This window comes from Ambystoma mexicanum, chromosome 1q (assembly GCF_040938575.1).
Source record: "Ambystoma mexicanum isolate Mex_15411 chromosome 1q, UKY_AmexF1_1, whole genome shotgun sequence".
Taxonomy (NCBI): domain Eukaryota; kingdom Metazoa; phylum Chordata; class Amphibia; order Caudata; family Ambystomatidae; genus Ambystoma; species Ambystoma mexicanum.
Window position 1 is genome coordinate 1,336,068,888 of NC_090922.1, and position 17,298 is coordinate 1,336,086,185.

General features: G+C 49.2%; 1 protein-coding gene across 2 annotated transcripts in view; it reads right to left on the bottom strand.

The window, feature by feature from the left end:
* Positions 1-17,298, bottom strand: part of ZFYVE9 (zinc finger FYVE-type containing 9) — a 1,362,935-nt gene that overhangs the window by 846,335 nt on the left and 499,302 nt on the right. For both annotated transcript variants that reach the window (XM_069642200.1, XM_069642199.1), the window contains exon 6: positions 16,643-16,816. In XM_069642200.1, coding sequence (XP_069498301.1) covers positions 16,643-16,816 — 174 coding nt within the window. The remainder of the gene's footprint in view (positions 1-16,642; positions 16,817-17,298) is intronic.

Below are 17,298 nucleotides of genomic sequence, written 5' to 3' on the forward strand. Positions count from 1 at the left end.
TTCCTTTGTGGGGGTTCGGGGAGTACACTGTACCTAAGAACCAGCCTGCATCACTTCCTGAGAAGCTAGGCCTTGATTGCTCGTCCATTGCTACCGCTTGAGAATCTTGGCTGGAGTCCTCTGTGCCTCTCCTCTACCATTTAGAGAGGGGCAATACAGACACCCCCCACCAGTATCTTCACAGGGGGGTCATGACCTGGCCCTCCCCTTTAAATCACCTGTGTGCTCTGGAGAGGAGGGACCGGATACCGAATCTGAATACGTTCCAGACTTGGTTCGACGCTGGCCTCGCAGGGGGGGGGGGGGGGGTCAGTGATGGAGGGCAGGCCAGTTCATCTCATTGGTAGATCTGGAGGGGGAGTTGGGAATAGGAACATTGTTGTTTTTTCTTACCCACAGCTGAAGGGGGTACTTACAGCTGATGACTGAAGGACAGGGTACAGAGGGAGCTAACCCCCTTGGAAAAGGTCCTGGATTCAGGAAGAGATATGAAAGGGTTGATCTCGGCCCTGTCTGGGCCCTTGGTAGAGGCTGGCAGGGGAAGTACGGAGAAACGCTGGAGTAAGTGGGAAGGGGACTTTGGGTGTGAAGTAAACGCAACACTATGGAGGAAAATGTACTGCAGGGTGTTTGGGACTTCTATAGCTTGACAGTACAAACTTCATGTGATTAAATTACTCCGTAGGTGGCAATATGATCCAGTGTGTCTCTCCAAGATGTTCCCGGGGACGAGTCCTCTTTGTTGGCATGAATGCGGGGAGCATGCTGATTATTGGCATATGTGGTGGGGGGGGGGGTGCCAAGGTTCAAATCTATTGGGATGAGGTTCTAGGGTGGATTGAAGAGGTGGAGGGGATTCCCAGATTGAAAAACACTGTTTAGTCTTATTTGAGTTGAAAAGCAGCAAGGGGGAGTTGTTAGGGAGAATTCTCTGATAAGGCTAATTTCCCAAACCTAGTGAGTCCCCCAGCAGCTTTGCTGGATTTTTTTTTTTCTCCCACTAAGAGTGAGACTCTTTTCCTCCCACTCAGGCATGATTTGAGGTATGTCTTTGACTCGTCGTGTGCTTATGGGCTATGTTTTTTTTTTTACTCCATAGAGTAAAATCTGTTTTTGTGTATGTGTTACACAGCACCCTCAGTGCAGTAACACAGGGGTGTCATAGTGACCCCCAAACAGACTCCAAAGCCTGGGACTGACTACTGTCTCCCAGGGCATGTAAAGTCACCCTTGACTTTACTAGTCCAAAATTGTGAACAGAACCAGTACAAACCATCGTATTGTGGAAGTACTGGAAGGGGTTAATTTGATTGCCCCTGGGTCTGTTTCCAAGGGGGCACTGTCCAGTCCCCCCTTGTCGAGTTTCTGGCCGGTGGCAGTGGTTACCACGCAAAATATTCCACGGGAATATTTCCTATGGGATTTTCCCATTTATTTTAAACGCACCACTTTTGGTGCAATGTTAACGATACCGCCGTTTTTTTAAATTTAATATTAAATCACCGGTTGGGTCTTTTTGCCAGAACTCTTTTCTAAAATGGCGTTCGTGTCCGTCTCTAACTCCAACCAAGGTCGGGCCCTTTGTTCCACTTTTTGGCGGGCTTCTCCACAGAAGCCCTCCAACTGGTGCCACTCTGTCTGGGGGAAATGGCACCCTGGTCTGCATTGCCTTAGCAACTTAAGTCGCACTCTGTTCTGATTGGGCCAGTGGTAAGCCGCCCGGCTCACCACTTAGCATGTTTGAATGACAGCTAGGCTGTTGAATGGGGGTTTTTCTGCATAAAAGCAGGGCTTTTGGGACTGGAACTTCAGAAGTCGCCACAGGACCTAAGAATTACCGAAGAGGGAAGAAGCTGGGCCATCTGCAACGACATCACCGGTTGAGCCCTGCTGCAACAACCTCACCACTTTCCCCAACGACAAGCGGAGATCTTCTGCTGGAAGAGTAGTCTCCCTCTGAGCTGGTGGGATCAACCAGTTCACCATTTCGCCTTCCAGGACGTCTCTTGGTCGAATTGCCTGTGCCAAGCACCCTGGCGGCCCGATAGCCAAGCTGCACCATTGACCGCGAATACCATGAACGCACCTTTTCACCGACTAACTCTGCGGCTGGTTTCTTTCCTGGGCAGTGCAACGACTCCAAGTTTCCTCTCTTCCCCTGGTCGAAACCATGAACTGCACCCGCTGTCAGGAACAACTGCCACTGCTGGAGCTTCCTCACTCTTTAAGGTACTGTGTTCTACCTGGCCTCCCTTTCTTCGGTTTGCCCAAGGTGACCTTTAAATCCTTGGCTCTCCAACTGGGTTGGCCCCCAGACCTTCTAACTTTGTCTTTTGAACCACCACAACATCTTTTGAACATTTCAAAAAAGACTTTTTGCATTACTAAACCGTGTGATCTTGGGCACATTTCGCATTGCTCCATTCAAAGTGGGCCTTGTATATGAACTTTGGCTCTACAGTATACCCTGCCTTCAGTAACTTGATTTTGTCTCTTAAAAGTGTTGGGAACTGTTTTATTTTCATGACCTGCCTTTTTCTCTACCTAATTATTGGAGTGCCATCTAAGTTACGCGCTCACCTCTGTTTTGACAAAAAGTGGTGTTTTAACTTAGACTTGTCTAGTAATTGCTAAGGGAGGTGTAAATACTTTTCTGATTGTGTTGGAACTTGCTTTTGATTAACCCTTTAAGTGCCATGGGTATTTCTCCCCAATGCAAGGGCCTTTTTTGGTGATTTCGGTATGTGGCCATTCAATGGCTTGTAACTTTGTTACATGAGATATCTCGGCCAAATTTGGCTCTTTTTTTTCCCCACATGTAGGCGGTCATAACGCCACCCAGGAATCCTAGGTTGCTGTCTGGGGGGGTGAGAGAAAATAAGCAAAAAGGGCAAAAACCTTGGGTTTTTTCAAGAAATGCAAATAAAATGATGTACAAAGAAGCCTGTGGTTTTTTCCTTGTAAGAGATAGGAACAAATGGTTTGCTGTGCTGAATTCCCCAATCTCCTGGCTTTCAAGAACAGGTTGAGTGGAATCGGAAAAAACATATTTTGATGTGGTTATTAACTGTTTTGTGAGAGGTAGGCGATTTTGGCCATTTTTGCCAATTGGACATGCATGGACGGAATGGGAGAAAAGGGTAGGAAAGCCGAATTGGAGGACGGAAAGGCATATATTTCTGAAAAGTAGACAAAAAACCAAGTTTAGGAAGGGGTGATTAGTGTAGGTCAGGCAAAATCTAGGTAGGGGAAAATGCCATAGATTGGGGGAAAAGCGGGAAGATGACCGAAAAAAAAAAATGTATGTGTTGGACATCTTTCGCTTGGTACGGCAATGGCTTCTATGAATTTTGAGAAAAGCAATGCTCCGCTACATTCCCCTGACTCTTGCAGTTAGGAAAGCACACATTTTTTGTAGTGTTTTACAAAACAAGCAATACCACAAGCCAAACACTGAGCCATGGTACACAGGAGTTTTACACTCACGGCCTGAACAGGCGCACTTAGCATGTGTAAATCGGGAAAACCAATGTGGTGAGGAACGGCAAGCATACATTTTTTGAAAGAGCACAGACAGACCTTTTCAAGGGTAGGTGACTTGTGCAGGTTACAAAAGAGTATGGTGCCTAAACCAGCGACTAAATGTAGGTCACATTTGGGAAATTAAAGGGTTGTGTGACAAAGGGCACCAGCAAATGGGTCAAAACGTTATGAAAACCACACAAACATATGGCCTACCGTCCCGCGTTCCCACAGGTGTCCCGATGAAAACGGTACCTCACATGTGTGGGTGCACCTAGCTGGGCGCGAAGGAATAAAGCTAAACCACTCCTATCCCCCCAAAGGGTTTGGGGAGCCAACCTACAGATTTAGGCCTGGGGTGTTGCAGCCGCCAAGAAAAACAGGGACCCCCATGCATTTCCGAAAAGACGACACCCGTGGGAATCCGCAGAGGTATGATTTGCGCACATCACCCCAGAATTTATTACCCAGACACCCCCGCAAATTGTGCTGTGGCGAAAGGCTTGGGGTTACCAGCGGGTTTCCCTTTTCCTTTTGCGCCCCCGGTAGGTGCACCCACACGTGAGGTACCGTTTTCATCGAGACACATCTGGGGACGCGGGAAGGTAGGCCATGTGTTGTTGGCGGTGGGAACCCCAAGCCTTTCGCCACTGCCCATTTTGTTCATGTGGGCAACCTACAGATTTGGGCCTAGGGTGTCAAAGCCAGCAAGGAAAACTGGGAACCCCATGCATTTCCCAAAAGAGGACACCTGTGGGAACCCACATATGGCCAAATTGGAGGGGCGGCCCATGTCATGTAGCCCTCCCCAGGGGCAGATAATGGGGGGGGGGGGAACTGTCCTGCACTCCTCCCTGGGCTCAGGCGTCCGTGCCTAAGAGCAGATATCTGGTCCCAGGGAGGGCTGCATGACATGGCACCCACTCCATTGTGGCTGGCGGCGAGGGGGGGTCAATGCCCCATCCCATTAGAAACTTCCCAGACCCTTTGGGGTGCCCCACAGCACCCCCTAAAAAGCGTTCCACCATTTTCCATTTATTTCTTTGTTTACGAAACTTGCCTTGGTGCAGAGGGGCACATTGGTGTGCCAATTAGGCCCCGGGGTGCCCAAACCGTACTGCCCCACCCACTAGGGGGCCTGCCCCACCATTTTTGGGGGCCCTCTCCCCCCTCACCCCAAATGGGTGGTAGGGGCACCTCATGCAGGCCTCCCTGGGCCTCTTACAAACGGCTGCGCGAGGTACACCCCCCCCCTCCATTTGGGGTGGGGGGGAGAGGCCCCCCAAAGATGGTGGGACAGGCCCCCCCAATGCATGGGGCAGTAGGGTTTGGGCACCCTGGGGGCAGATTGGCACACTAATGTGCCCATCTGCGCCAAGCCAAGTTGGGTAAACAAAGAAAATACAAAATCGTAGGCTGCTGTTTAGGGGGTGCTGAGGGGCACCCTAAATTGGCAGCGAATGTTATACTGCAACGGGGGGTGGCACTCACCCCCCCCCACCACAAATGGAGGGCCCCACCTCATGCAACCCTCCCAGGGTTCAGATGCTCCTTCCTAGGAGCAGATATCTGCCCCCAGGGAGGGTTGCATGAGTTGGGGCCCTCCATTTGGGGTGGGGGGGTGAGTGCCACCCCCCAGTGCAGTACAACATTTGCTGCCCACTTAGGGTGCCCCTCAGCCCTCCCTAAAATGCAGCCTACGATTTTGTATTGTTTTTTTTTGTTTACCCAAGTTCGCTTGGTGCAGATGGCCACATTAGTGTGCCAATCTGCCCCCAGGGTGCCCAAACCCTACTGCCCCATCTATTGGGGGGCCTGTCCCACCATTTGTGGTGGCCCTCTAGGTAGCGGTACAGAATGACACATAGGAATAAGGATTTTGTGGGCCATTACTATGCTGGTTCTTTGTTAATGTTCGTTATTTGGCTGTATTGATTTACATAATACTGCAAAATGTCAATAAAGTTGAATTTAAAAATAAAAAAGAAAGCGACCACTGATGGTCTAGTCTCACCTGTAAATCGCTTTCTGAATACAGAAGTTTATAGTAAAGCGTTAGGAATATTCAAACTGTTCAATTTATTCCATAGAAAATCCCTTTTGACTGTCAAATGCCAACGAGAAATCTATGCAGATGGCGTATACAGGGGAAGATTTATTTTGCCACGCCTTTTTTTGCATGGAATTAATACAAAGCCATTAAGGGGTCCCTAAACCTTTACGCAAAACCGTCTGGAATTTCTCCAAACGCCCAGTTGATGTTGCCCAAAACTCTAGATCGTAGACAAGGAAGTCACAAATGTACTCCCCTCGTCCAATCGGGCTGTAATTATTAGGGGAACGCTTCCAAGACTTATAAGTGGAACTAGATTAAACAGAATAGCTGCCCATAAATCAACATTACATTTTAGAATTAAATTTGATAATCCATTAGGACCAGGAGCCTGAGAGTTGAAGGCTATTTCAATCAACTGAGAACTCTCTGCCAAAGAAAAATTTAGTTCCCAATCTTGACAAGGGGTAAAATCCAGGGTAATCCCTTTATGGCTGGAAAACAAATTCTGAAAATGAGTCACCCACATGTCTTCTGGAATCACATTACTAAATAACCAAAAAGACAGGAGTTATTAGTGGTAATGGCTCAGAGCGCTCCATTCCTCTGTAGCTATAAAAAGCGATGCAATAAAATCCAATTTTTATATTTCTGGCACAAGACACTTTCTCAATGATCTTCTCAATTCCTTCTTTCTGTTTTGTATGGAGACATCGTAAATGTGGGGTCATACTGCCCCCAGCCAATGACTGCCCTCTCCCTAAGCCTCGCCTCTGGCAGCCATCCTCAGATTATTACCGCACGTTCAAGTGTTGGGAGTCCTCGTGCTATAGCTCTCGAACTTTTACTGCGATTTCACGCTTTTTCTAGAGATTTTCTCCTTTTTTCGGTTAAATCGAGCCTCAAGCTCCATCGTTTCTACTTCCGATCAACTGGGACCCATTTCTGAATTTTTCTACACCCCTCAAGGGTGAAATTTCGTCGAGTTACACTTCTTGGAGGATTTCAGAAGATCCGAGGCCTTCCTCATGGACATGGCCCAGGACAAGGGGAGCTTGACGCCCGGATCCAAGCTGTTCAGGAACTGCCCTGGATGCAGACTACAAAATGTTTTCAAGGAGTACGAGCATTCGAGATGTCTCCACTGCCTTCATGAGGACAAGACGCACGTGGAGAAGGACTGCGTTCTGCAAGAACCTTTCGGAACGGACCATGAAGGATCATCGATCCCGCCTCGCCAGCTGGCTGGAGAAGGGCCCAGCAGGTGAGAAGAAGAAGAAAAGGTCTGAGCGGTCTTCTTAGACCTATGAGGGCGCCCCGGCGACGGTGGCCCAACATATGGCTAAGCACCAAGAGTCCGCGGGCACCGGAAGCACCGAAAGGTCGGGCTTTTCAGCTGCCAGGCAGGGCGCACCTTCTCCGGTACCATCAACCACGAGCCAACGCTCTGGTTCGGGGTTCCGAGAACCTTGGTAAGCTTCTGGAGAGGCCCCGGTCGATCTCGAAAGGATCCGCCGAGGGGGAGCGAGGCGGTGAGCCTCCCCCCAAGGTGAAGGCCTCAGACACTTCCAAGGTGGTGAGGGCCCCGATTCACCTGGCGAAGGCCTCTATCGAGGGAGTCGCAGCGGCCCTGGCGAAGCCTGTGGAGGCTGCGCCAGTGGAGGCGACCTCGGGGCTCAGTGTCTCCCTGCCTCCGTGGAGGGAGTCCTCTTTTCAACCCATCAACAAGACCCCCGTGAAGACCCCGGTGGGAAAAGAGGGGTGGGGGGGTGGCGGTGGCCATTACAGACACAAATTCAGCTTCTGAGGAGGAACTGGTGGAAGCCGCGAAGAGTCTCGACGGAAGGTTCGAGAAGGTTCGATCCCACAGGAGAGATCCTGAAGACGTGATCTAAGAAAGCGAGAGTGGCGCCGACGAGGCCCCAGTGGAGGAGAAGCCTTCCCTCCCGTCGCAGCCATTACCCGAGCCTCAGGACAGCTTGGAAGCCATTTTGATGGCAATCCAATCCTTATGTACGGAGATGAGGACGAGGTTACCACGAGCCCCGACGGACGTTCCAGAGACAGGCCCGTCGGGAAGCCCTCCGAGCAAGCGGAGGAGAGTTCATCCACTCCCTCCCTTCATGCCCCCACAACCTGTGGAACTTTCATCCCCATCGCCGGAACCCAGAGGAGACACGGCGACGGATGACGGTGGTGACGACGGAACGGACATTACATCTCCACCTCCTCTGGTTTCCCCGCCTGACAAAATTGGCTCCTTTCACGCAATGATCGCCAGGGCATCCGAGCTCTCCCAGCTCTGCCCAGGGGAACAGAAAAAGGAAGGTTTCCTTTATCAACGGTGAGAGGCCAAGAGGAAAACTGCGCTCGCGGTGGCGTTGCTCGACGATATTTTGGGCGAGGGGCTTGCCGTCCTGAAGAACCCCTCCACGACGCCCGTCAAGAGGGACAGGTACGAGAAGAAGTACCGGGTCCCCGACGCCGCCCCCTTGTGCCTCGGGGCTCAGCCGACGCCGGGTTCCGTCGTGTCGGCAGCGGCCAAGAAGAAGGCGGCAGGGGCATCTGCTTCAACCTCCACTTCCCCGCCTGACGGCGAGGGAAAGAATTTGGACGCCTTGGGACGACGGGTCATTTCGTCGGCGGCGACGACGATTAAGGCGGCCAACGCCTTAGCGATTGTGGCCCGTTACGACAGGGAGCTTAGGTACAAGATAGCTTCTCTGCTGGACTTCCTACCAGACAAGAGGGTGGAGGCCCTAGAGATTCTGCAGGAAGGTGAGGTGGCGTCGGACCACGCCATAACGGTGGCAACGGACATTGCCGATACCAGTTTTCGCCAGTTGGGCAACAGAGTTTGCCTTCGACGAGTATGGCTCAAGGCGACGGACTTCCGTCAGGACGTTCAGACCAGAGTCTTGGATATGCCGTTCGACGGCAACAACCTGTTTGGGAAGACGGTGGCTGAGTCATTGCAGGCCATCAAGACCGACACAGAAACGGCCCGAGCCCTGGGGGTCCTTCCGCAATGACGGCCCTTTCGAGTGCCGGAGGCAGACAGGGGGCCTCCAAAGGATGCAGCGGTTGCTCCTCTACGTACCGTCAGGCGGCCCGCTCCTCGTCCCAGGAGGCCTACAGAGGTCGCGGCAAGCAAGGAGGTTCTCGTCGCCGTCTTCAAGGAGGCCCCGGCGGCAAGGCCACTTCCAAGCAGGACTGAACCGGCCATAGAGTCGGGCCCCCTATGAAGCACCCCGGTGGGAGGCCAGCTGACAAGGTTCATCAGCGTGTGGGAGTCCATCGCCACCGACCGTTGGGTGCTCGATGCCCTGGTCCGCGGGCACACGCTAAGGTGCCATCGAGCTAGTCCCCAAGAGGCTCCGGAGTATACTCAAGGTACTTCCTCGTCAGAAAGAAGACAGGCGGTTGGGGCCCCAACCCGGACCTGCGTCGGTTGAACAGGTACATCAAGGCACAGAAATTCAGGATGGTCACCCTCCAGCTCGTGCTGGGGCAGCTGGAGGAGGGCGACTTCCTATCGTCGTTGGACCTGGAGGATGCTTACTTCCACATCCCCATTCTAAAAGGACACAAAGTTCCTCAGAATCGTAGTCCAGGGGCGTCACTACCAATTCAGAGCCCTGCCATTCGGATGGAAGTCGGCACCCAGGGTGTTCACCAAGTGCCTCGCACCAGTGGCGCGGCTGCGCCTGCAGGGGATCCACGCCTACCCCTGCCTGGACGACTGGCTAATCCGTGCAAGGTCAAGAGAACTCGCCGTCTAACACACGGCGAGGACCGTCCACCTGCTCTCGGAACTGCGATTTGCCATCAACTACCCCAAATCCCACCTGGTCCCTTCGCAGGTGGCACTGTTTTTGGGACCGAAGCTCGATACAGTGGAGCGATTGGCATCTCCGTCGGAAGAAAGGACGAAGGCCATTTTGGGCAAGGTGCAGCGCCCGTTAGCCACGAACGTGGCCAGGGTGAGGTCCATCAAGTCCCTCCTCGGGATGATGTCCTCATGCATCTACCTTGTGCCCCTTTGCAGACTTCGGATGCGTCCGCTACAAGAGTTCGACGCCCGCTGGATTCAAGCGGCGGGCAGCTTTGAAAACAGGATCCCGCTCGACGAGGAGTTCCGTCGGGCGATTCTATGGTGGGGTACCCGTGCGCACCTCACGGCAGGCACGGCATTCCAGACCCCAGCGTATCAGGAGACTGACGGACGCCTCACTGGAGGGATGGGGGGCCCACACCGGAGATCTCCACGCAAGAGGCCTCTGGCTCCCGGAGGAGAGGTCTCTCCACATCACCATCCTGGAGCTACGAGCCGTGTTCTGCGCGCTCAAATCGTTCCTTCCGTCCCTCAAGGACAAAGTGGTGAGGATCTTCACCGACAACACCACCACGATGTTCTACATCCAGAAGCTGGGAGGCAACAGATGCCCAGCCCTATCCAAGGAGGCCCAGGATCTGTGGCACTGGGCCGTCGCACAGGGGATGTTTCTGGTTCCCTTCCACCTGGCAGGAATAAAAAACACCATCGCCGACTCACTCAGCAGGGAGCTGTGCTCGTGCCACGAGTGGGAACTACGCCAGGACCAGGTGGATCGGCTCCTTCAACAATGGGGCAGACCCCAGATCGACCTGTTCGCGACGGCGACAAACTCCAAGTGGCAGAGGTTCGCCAGCAGGTTCACACAGCCGAGGAGCATGGCCGATGCTTTCTCGTTCCCTTGGGACGGCCTGTTCCTGTATGCGTTCCCTCCGTTGCCTTCAAGATACATCTGGCTGCCATCTCTCGATACACCAGAACTACAGGACGGGCGTCCTTGTGGTCTCATCGCCTGGTGAAGGATTTTATGAAGGGAATTTTCCAGTCGTTCCCGCCGGTGAAGGCCCCTGCCCCGGCGTGGGAGCTCAACGTGGTGCTGACCAGGCTCATGGAGGCCCCATTCGAGCCTATGCATTCGCCGCCGTTGAAGTTCCTGTCGTGGAAGACAGCATTCCTTGTGGCCATCACCTCCGCACGACGAGTGGGAGAGATCCAGGCCCTATCCTGCAAGCCTCCATACTGGACTTTTCACGACACAAGGGTGGTGCTGGGGACACACCCCTCCTTTATGCCCATGGTGCCGTCGGACTTCCACCTCAACGAGCCCTTGGTGTTCCCAGTTTTCTTCCCGTCGCCTTCGTCTCCCGCCGAGAGGACTTTGCACTCGCTGAAGTTCTACTTGGACCGCACGAAGAGTTTTCAGAAGACATCACAGCTGTTTGTGAACTTTGAACCTGTGAATCAAGGGAAGGCTCTGTAGAAGGCTTCCATTTCCCGATGGCTTCCGGCTGCATCATGCATTGTCACCGGTTGGCAAACCGACCGCCGCTCCGGCCGTCCGAGAGCCCATTCGACCAGAGCGATCGCTGCTACCACGGCGTTCCTGTCTGGTGTGCCCCTGCTGGACATCTGCAGGGCTGCTACGTGGAGGTCGACGCACACCTTCACAAGATTCTACTGCGTCGATCGGGACAACAGGGAGGAGTCCTGGGTCGGCCAAGCAGTGCTGCGCAACCTGTTCGCTTAAGGTGAGCCTGGTGAGGAGGTAAGAGATGCTTAATGTTGAGTTGTTGTATTGCTTAATGTTGAGCCTTTTGCCACCTCCCGTGGTTGTGCATGTGTACTGCTATGTATTCTTATATTCATGAGCATGTGAATCCATGCCAGACCCCATGCTGGAGAAGGAACAAGTTACTTACCTGTAACTGTTGTTCTCCAGCATGGGTCTGGCATGGATTCACATGCGAACCCTCCCTCCTACCCCCCTGCGGCTCTTCACTTGGTCATACTGCCACTTTACGTGCTACCAAATCTGAGGATGGCTGCCAGAGGCGGGGCTTAGGGAGAGGGCAGTCATTGGCTGCGGGCAGTATGACCCAGAGACCAGTGATTGGTTACTAAGAAAGACAGATCAGAAACGAAACTGATACTGATTTTTTTCTTTACCGAGGATTCCCAGCCTGACGATGGGGAATATTCATGAGCATGTGAATCCATGCCAGACCCATGCTGGAGAACAACAGTTACAGGTAAGTAACTTGATCCTTCCCCGCACCTAACCATTTATCACTAGTAGAAAGGGTTGGTGCTAGCCATGACCAATCCGTCACGACATGCATCGTAATTATTGGGGGAGCTACAAACTGGACTGATTTCTAAGAGAATGATCATTATGGCATTTTATTTTTAATGCCTCTGCTCTACAGCCTCAGGCATCAAAGGTTTTGTTTGATAACAAATGAGCCATATTCCATTGATTTATTAGACATGTGTCGATAAAGGGGTTGGGGGTGCAAACTGGAACCTGCCTCCCCTCCCCCTTAAGTCTAGAGACTACGTTTGAGCCTCTAGAAAACATGGGAAATTAGCTGCACTTTGTTGTAGGTTCATGAGAGGAGCTCAACTCGGCCCGCTTCTCCCCCTAAAACTAAAAGGCACAGTACCCAAACTCTGCAGATTAGTTAAGTGTTACAATTATCTATAACCTGAGCTTTGGTGACTATTTTTGCCTCAAAAGGCTTCGACATAACAATGTTATTAACACGCTCCATCAAATTAATTGGAGGAAAATAATCACTTAGAGCTAGCTGAATTCCTTGGGCAAATTTCAACGTTATTTGGGTACTTTCCACAACCCTTAGTTGTTTTTAGCTCTGGAAGTAGTGGTAGCAATTCGGAAGAAAAATCAACTACATTATTTAAAATGATTATATAGTCTCCTTTTGGGCGTGTTGGATTAGAAAGTAGGGCCGCAACTTGCTTCATCCTCTGTATAATGTAAGTTCCTTAAAAACTTCCTGGAACTTTTAAGAGCGGTAGGATTACAAGGTGGCAGCAAACTAGCCGATGTATTAACAGTTATTACTGCTTCTAAGGACTTGTAGATCGAGAGGGAGGGTTCATACCAGTTAACCAACCTTTGTCCAAAATTGCATGTAAGCCCGCAACCCTGGATTTTCCAGATTTCATCAATGAAAGCAGGCTCTCAGCAACAGCCTTAGTTGAGGAAACCACAAAGGTTCAAGTGCACGCGTTAATACCAGTGGGAATAGATTATTGAATCAGATTCTCTATTCAGATTTAAACTGACATTGACCTGTGGATTACAGGTACCAGTCGTGAGGATTCCATTAATTCCAAATGTGCTTCCCTAAGCATCCCTGTGTGGGTCTTTAAACCCAAATTCATATTTCTGTGGAGCTTAACTAATGCACCGAGTGCCACATTTAAATCCTAAAACGAGTGAGCCTTGAGCCAGACTCAACTATGTCACGAAGAGTATGGTATAAATAAGATGCACTTGAGTAAGATGCAGCGCAAGTGTCTAAAATCATGATCATCATCATCATCATCATCCCGCCGGCTGTCACAAACTGTGGCAAGGTAACAATATCAAGCTTCGCTATTGGTGAGATAACTTGGGCTGTAGATGGCTGTTTAACCCCTTAAGTGCCATGGGCAAGGTATCTCATCCTTGGGATTACCTCCCTGTTGCCAAGGACGAGATACCTTGTCCTTGGCACTTAAGGGGTTAATGAAAGAAAACGTTAGAAGGCATTGCATGGCGGCATACCGAAATCACCAAAAAAGGCTTTGGCACTGGGGGTGAAAACCCATGGCAGTTAAAGGGAGAGCTAACCGACTGAATTCGCAACAGAGAAGCATCATCAGCCAAAAGCGAGGATAGGTCGTCCATCAACGTAGCAATTTGCTTATCCAGACTTTTTGATGAAGAGGAAGGATGATGCTGGTGACCTTTATCTAGTAAGCAGCCCGCAATTTTCACATTCAAAGCTGACCAGCAATCCGTTTGATCAATTCGGGCGTTATTTAGAAAATTAAGGTCTAAAAGGCCTCCATCATCGATATAATTAGAGCCCGCCATCATAGCTGGATTAGGTAGAAAATCCAGAGGCCCTCTTATAGGCTTCTTCAGCTCTGTGCTCAGAGGGTGGAGGGAAAAAAAAAAAAAAAAAAATCAGTTGTTTTTGATACATCAGCCAAATGATTTCATTTCCTGAATCTTTTTCTTGGAACTGGTTGAGTTGAATCTCATTATTTTCCATAGCAAGTATAGATGTACAAACCTCCGTAGGAGATTGGCAAAGTCTCTAGGAAGAAACATTACTATCAAGAGCAGATGAATTTAAATCCCTGGCAATTCATTAGCCAACGGAACAGTGATCGATGTCAGAGTCTGTGGCAAATTGTTATGCTCACCTGGGTTCCACAGGGGCGCTGAGCGAAGCTGGACTGCAACGGTCTCCACCAATGCGACTCGTAGTGTAGTGATGAGCGATTGCGCTTGCCCACTTAGTTTTGTCTGTCTGGCACGTAGGAGGATTTTCCTAGAGTGGTAAAAATGGCAAGTTAGCTGACCGCTAGAAGGAGGTCTTGACTTCTGCTTCCGTAACCACCTTGTGTTCCCCCTTATATGTCTCACCTTATTGTTAAGAAGGATGGGCTCTCCATCCTGCGTCGGAATGCAGGGGTGCGCTGAACTTGGAGATCCAGTTAACTTCACTGATCCCGTAATCTTATGGCAGAGTTCCAGACAACAATTACTCGAAGTTAAGTCTTATGCTAATCCAAGGTAGCATGCAATGCTTTAGAGTTCAAGTTGTCTTATAGTTCACTCTTGTGCCTTTTCTTTATGTTTCTTCCTCTTGTAGAATTACCCAAGACAGGCGTCTCTTCTTCGAAAGAAACAAGGTAGCGCCAAGGTAAGATTCGGTATGTGCAATAAGCAAACAGTCTTAGTATGCGATGTTGTTCATTAATGTGATTAATCAATTGTCCCCTCTTTATTCTGCAGGTGCAGCGTTTCCTTGGAGCGAAGGACGTATGATGGAGACTCGCCGGACCTCGAGTGAGCATTACCTCGGTAAGTATCTGATGATGCGAGGTCTAAATGTCTTTTAGCGAGGCGCAGCTAACCTGTTAACTTTTCTCATCTTTTGTGGATGTTCCGGACGGCGATCTCGTCAGAGTGCCTCGCTGGATCGCATGGATGAATGGAGCATCAGTGAGTATCCCGCGGCGCTGATGCTGGCTGTACAGCGCAGTAACTGGTATTCCTTTTCTTTCAGGTGCGGCGACTCACGGACGATTGCGATAACAAATGGTAAGGTTTCTGTTCTAATCTGCTTTCCTTTTCCCCTTTGCAGGTTCGGATCGCGAAGGACGGGCGTAGCTGAGGACTGGATACTGGAGCTGCAGGCACAGTGAGCGTTACGCTGCAGGAGTGCAGAATAACGCAAAGCGTGTTCTGTTCTCCGGGCGTGGTTTAAATAGCCACTCAGAAGTAGTCCCCAAGTAAAGTAGTCCCAGTACCACACCCAAAGAAATAGTCCCTTGAATAAAGTAATCCCTTCAAAAAGGCCTCAAGGTGGCCTGTACAGGTTTCCTCCATAAGATGACCTGGTTTGCCTGAATGAAGCAATATGAGCCAACGGCGCCAGAACTGAGTCCAAGAGGCCCTTAAGCAATCCCTTGGGGCCTTACAGGTCTCCATGGGTGCTAATACTCTGGGCAGACTGGTCTGCTCCTGATGTCTGGGGGCAGACATCGTGACAAAATGCTGCCGATGGGATAGTCACAACCTGTCGCAAGGAAACAATATCAAGCTCTACTACTGGTGAGATCACTTCGGCTGAAGAAGGCCGTTTAAAAAAGGAGCGCTAACCGTCTTAATTAATAACGGAGAGGCTTCTGCAGTGTTTTCACAAAGTATAGTTGCTGTATTACCATTTACAACAGTAGTAACTAAAATAGCCTCAGCAGCCGAAGAGTCATTGACTACTGACTTGCTGCTGAGGTTATGTATATTCATACATATAAGGCTGGTACACTAAATCTGCACCAATAAGCAGCTGTGAATTTTCACTTGCAGACAGAAAAGGCCCAAACCAGAGGAAAACTGCTGAAAGAGTTTACCAGATTCGTGGAGCAGTTGCTCCTTCTCTGCACTGTCTACACTGACAGCTAACTGCATCCCTCACTTTCCCATCGCACTGTGCCTGATTTGAAAAACAAAGGGGGCGGAACATGAGATCCAACAGGCAGCAGCACTTGAAATTAAGTATTCAGATCTGCAAAGAAACAAAATCACACAGAGCAAACTGCCGACTGCATCCTCTCGTTTTCCCCTCACACCAATACAGTTCTATTAATTAGGACCATAAAATCCTGTCAACAGTTTTAATAGGTTGGTCCATATAGATTATTGCACTAAATTAATCTTATGCATTCGCTCTTCAATGGATGTTGTGTACTCCGATCACAATTTGTGTAAGTAAGCTTATCAGTATTTTTCCACTATTATTTGAATTTTTTTTCGCACTGAATATTTGAATTCAATGTGTTTCTCAACAATTTTATTCTGCTTTATGTTTGATCTTATTCTATGTTTTTCGAATTTAAACATAACTATTCATATTAAAAGTGTTTTGATAAAAAAATACAATTTCATTTTGTTTATACATTTCTAGCAGGTCTCATTACAGAGTTAAATATGAGATATCAACGCTGAGATTAATAAGACTTATTTATATTCCTAGCACCTTGAGGTATCAGCGTTGGATTAATGAGACCACTGTTGAAACACAAACATCATGCTGTGTGCAAGGGCACAAGTCACAGCTATAAGTATGGAGGATGGGTACACTTTTAAAGTATTCCATCTGTCTCTTGTAATTTGCACCATCATTACCAAAAAGTGATATGGTAAGGAATTAACATATACATTAGAAATCATCTTTAATCTCTATATGTAGAATAGGGGTATTCAAGAAACTGATCTGACAGGGACCAAGAGAATCTTTATTTCAGTGGAGTACTACTCGGACATTTAATTATGTCTGGTCCATTTCTAATTCTGCCATTCCTCTCAACCAGCGAGCTAGGTTGTTCCCATTATCACTTCATTCATAGATGATCCAAATCCTTTCAGAAGTACATGCCCCAACCACACATTTCTGGAAAATAAACATTTCCTTAACATGACCACTGACCTTCTGCCCCAGGGTGCTTTAAAACTCCCACAGGTACCATAACCGTTGGAGGGGGTGAACTAAGTGCTCCAGATGCCTGAGCTTGCTGCAAAGGTGGTATTGTAGAACAGTATTCGGCTGGATTGTTGGGGTTAGGGCTCTGGTTTGAGGCACTTATGCTCTCCCATGCTTGAGCTGATAAAAAGATAAAAGATAGCATCAGAATAAAGCCCTACAGTAGTATTCCCAATATTGGACATACATCAATATCAAAACAGCCATTTTCAATTAATCACCCCATTCTAGTCGAACTACTGTATGGTGCCCAACTATGTCAACAAAGACACAGAATACAAACTGCAGATGTGGATAGAAATATGTGATGTAAACGATATGCTTCTCAGCCTCAATCATATATCCAATAAATGTAGCAATAAAAAAGCCAGTACAAGTAAAAAATCTTAAGTTCCACTTTGCATGCAAGTGACACCCAACAGTGCCCGTTTGCATCATTTGTTAGTGCTAAAATACTGAGTGATACATTCATTTAATAATGCAATTACGAATGTCATACAATTAAATGAATATACTTTATATTAATGTATGGTGTAGTTAATTTACTTGATATTTGCATTGTGTTTGCCATTGTTATAGCAATGAAAATATAGAATTAAAAT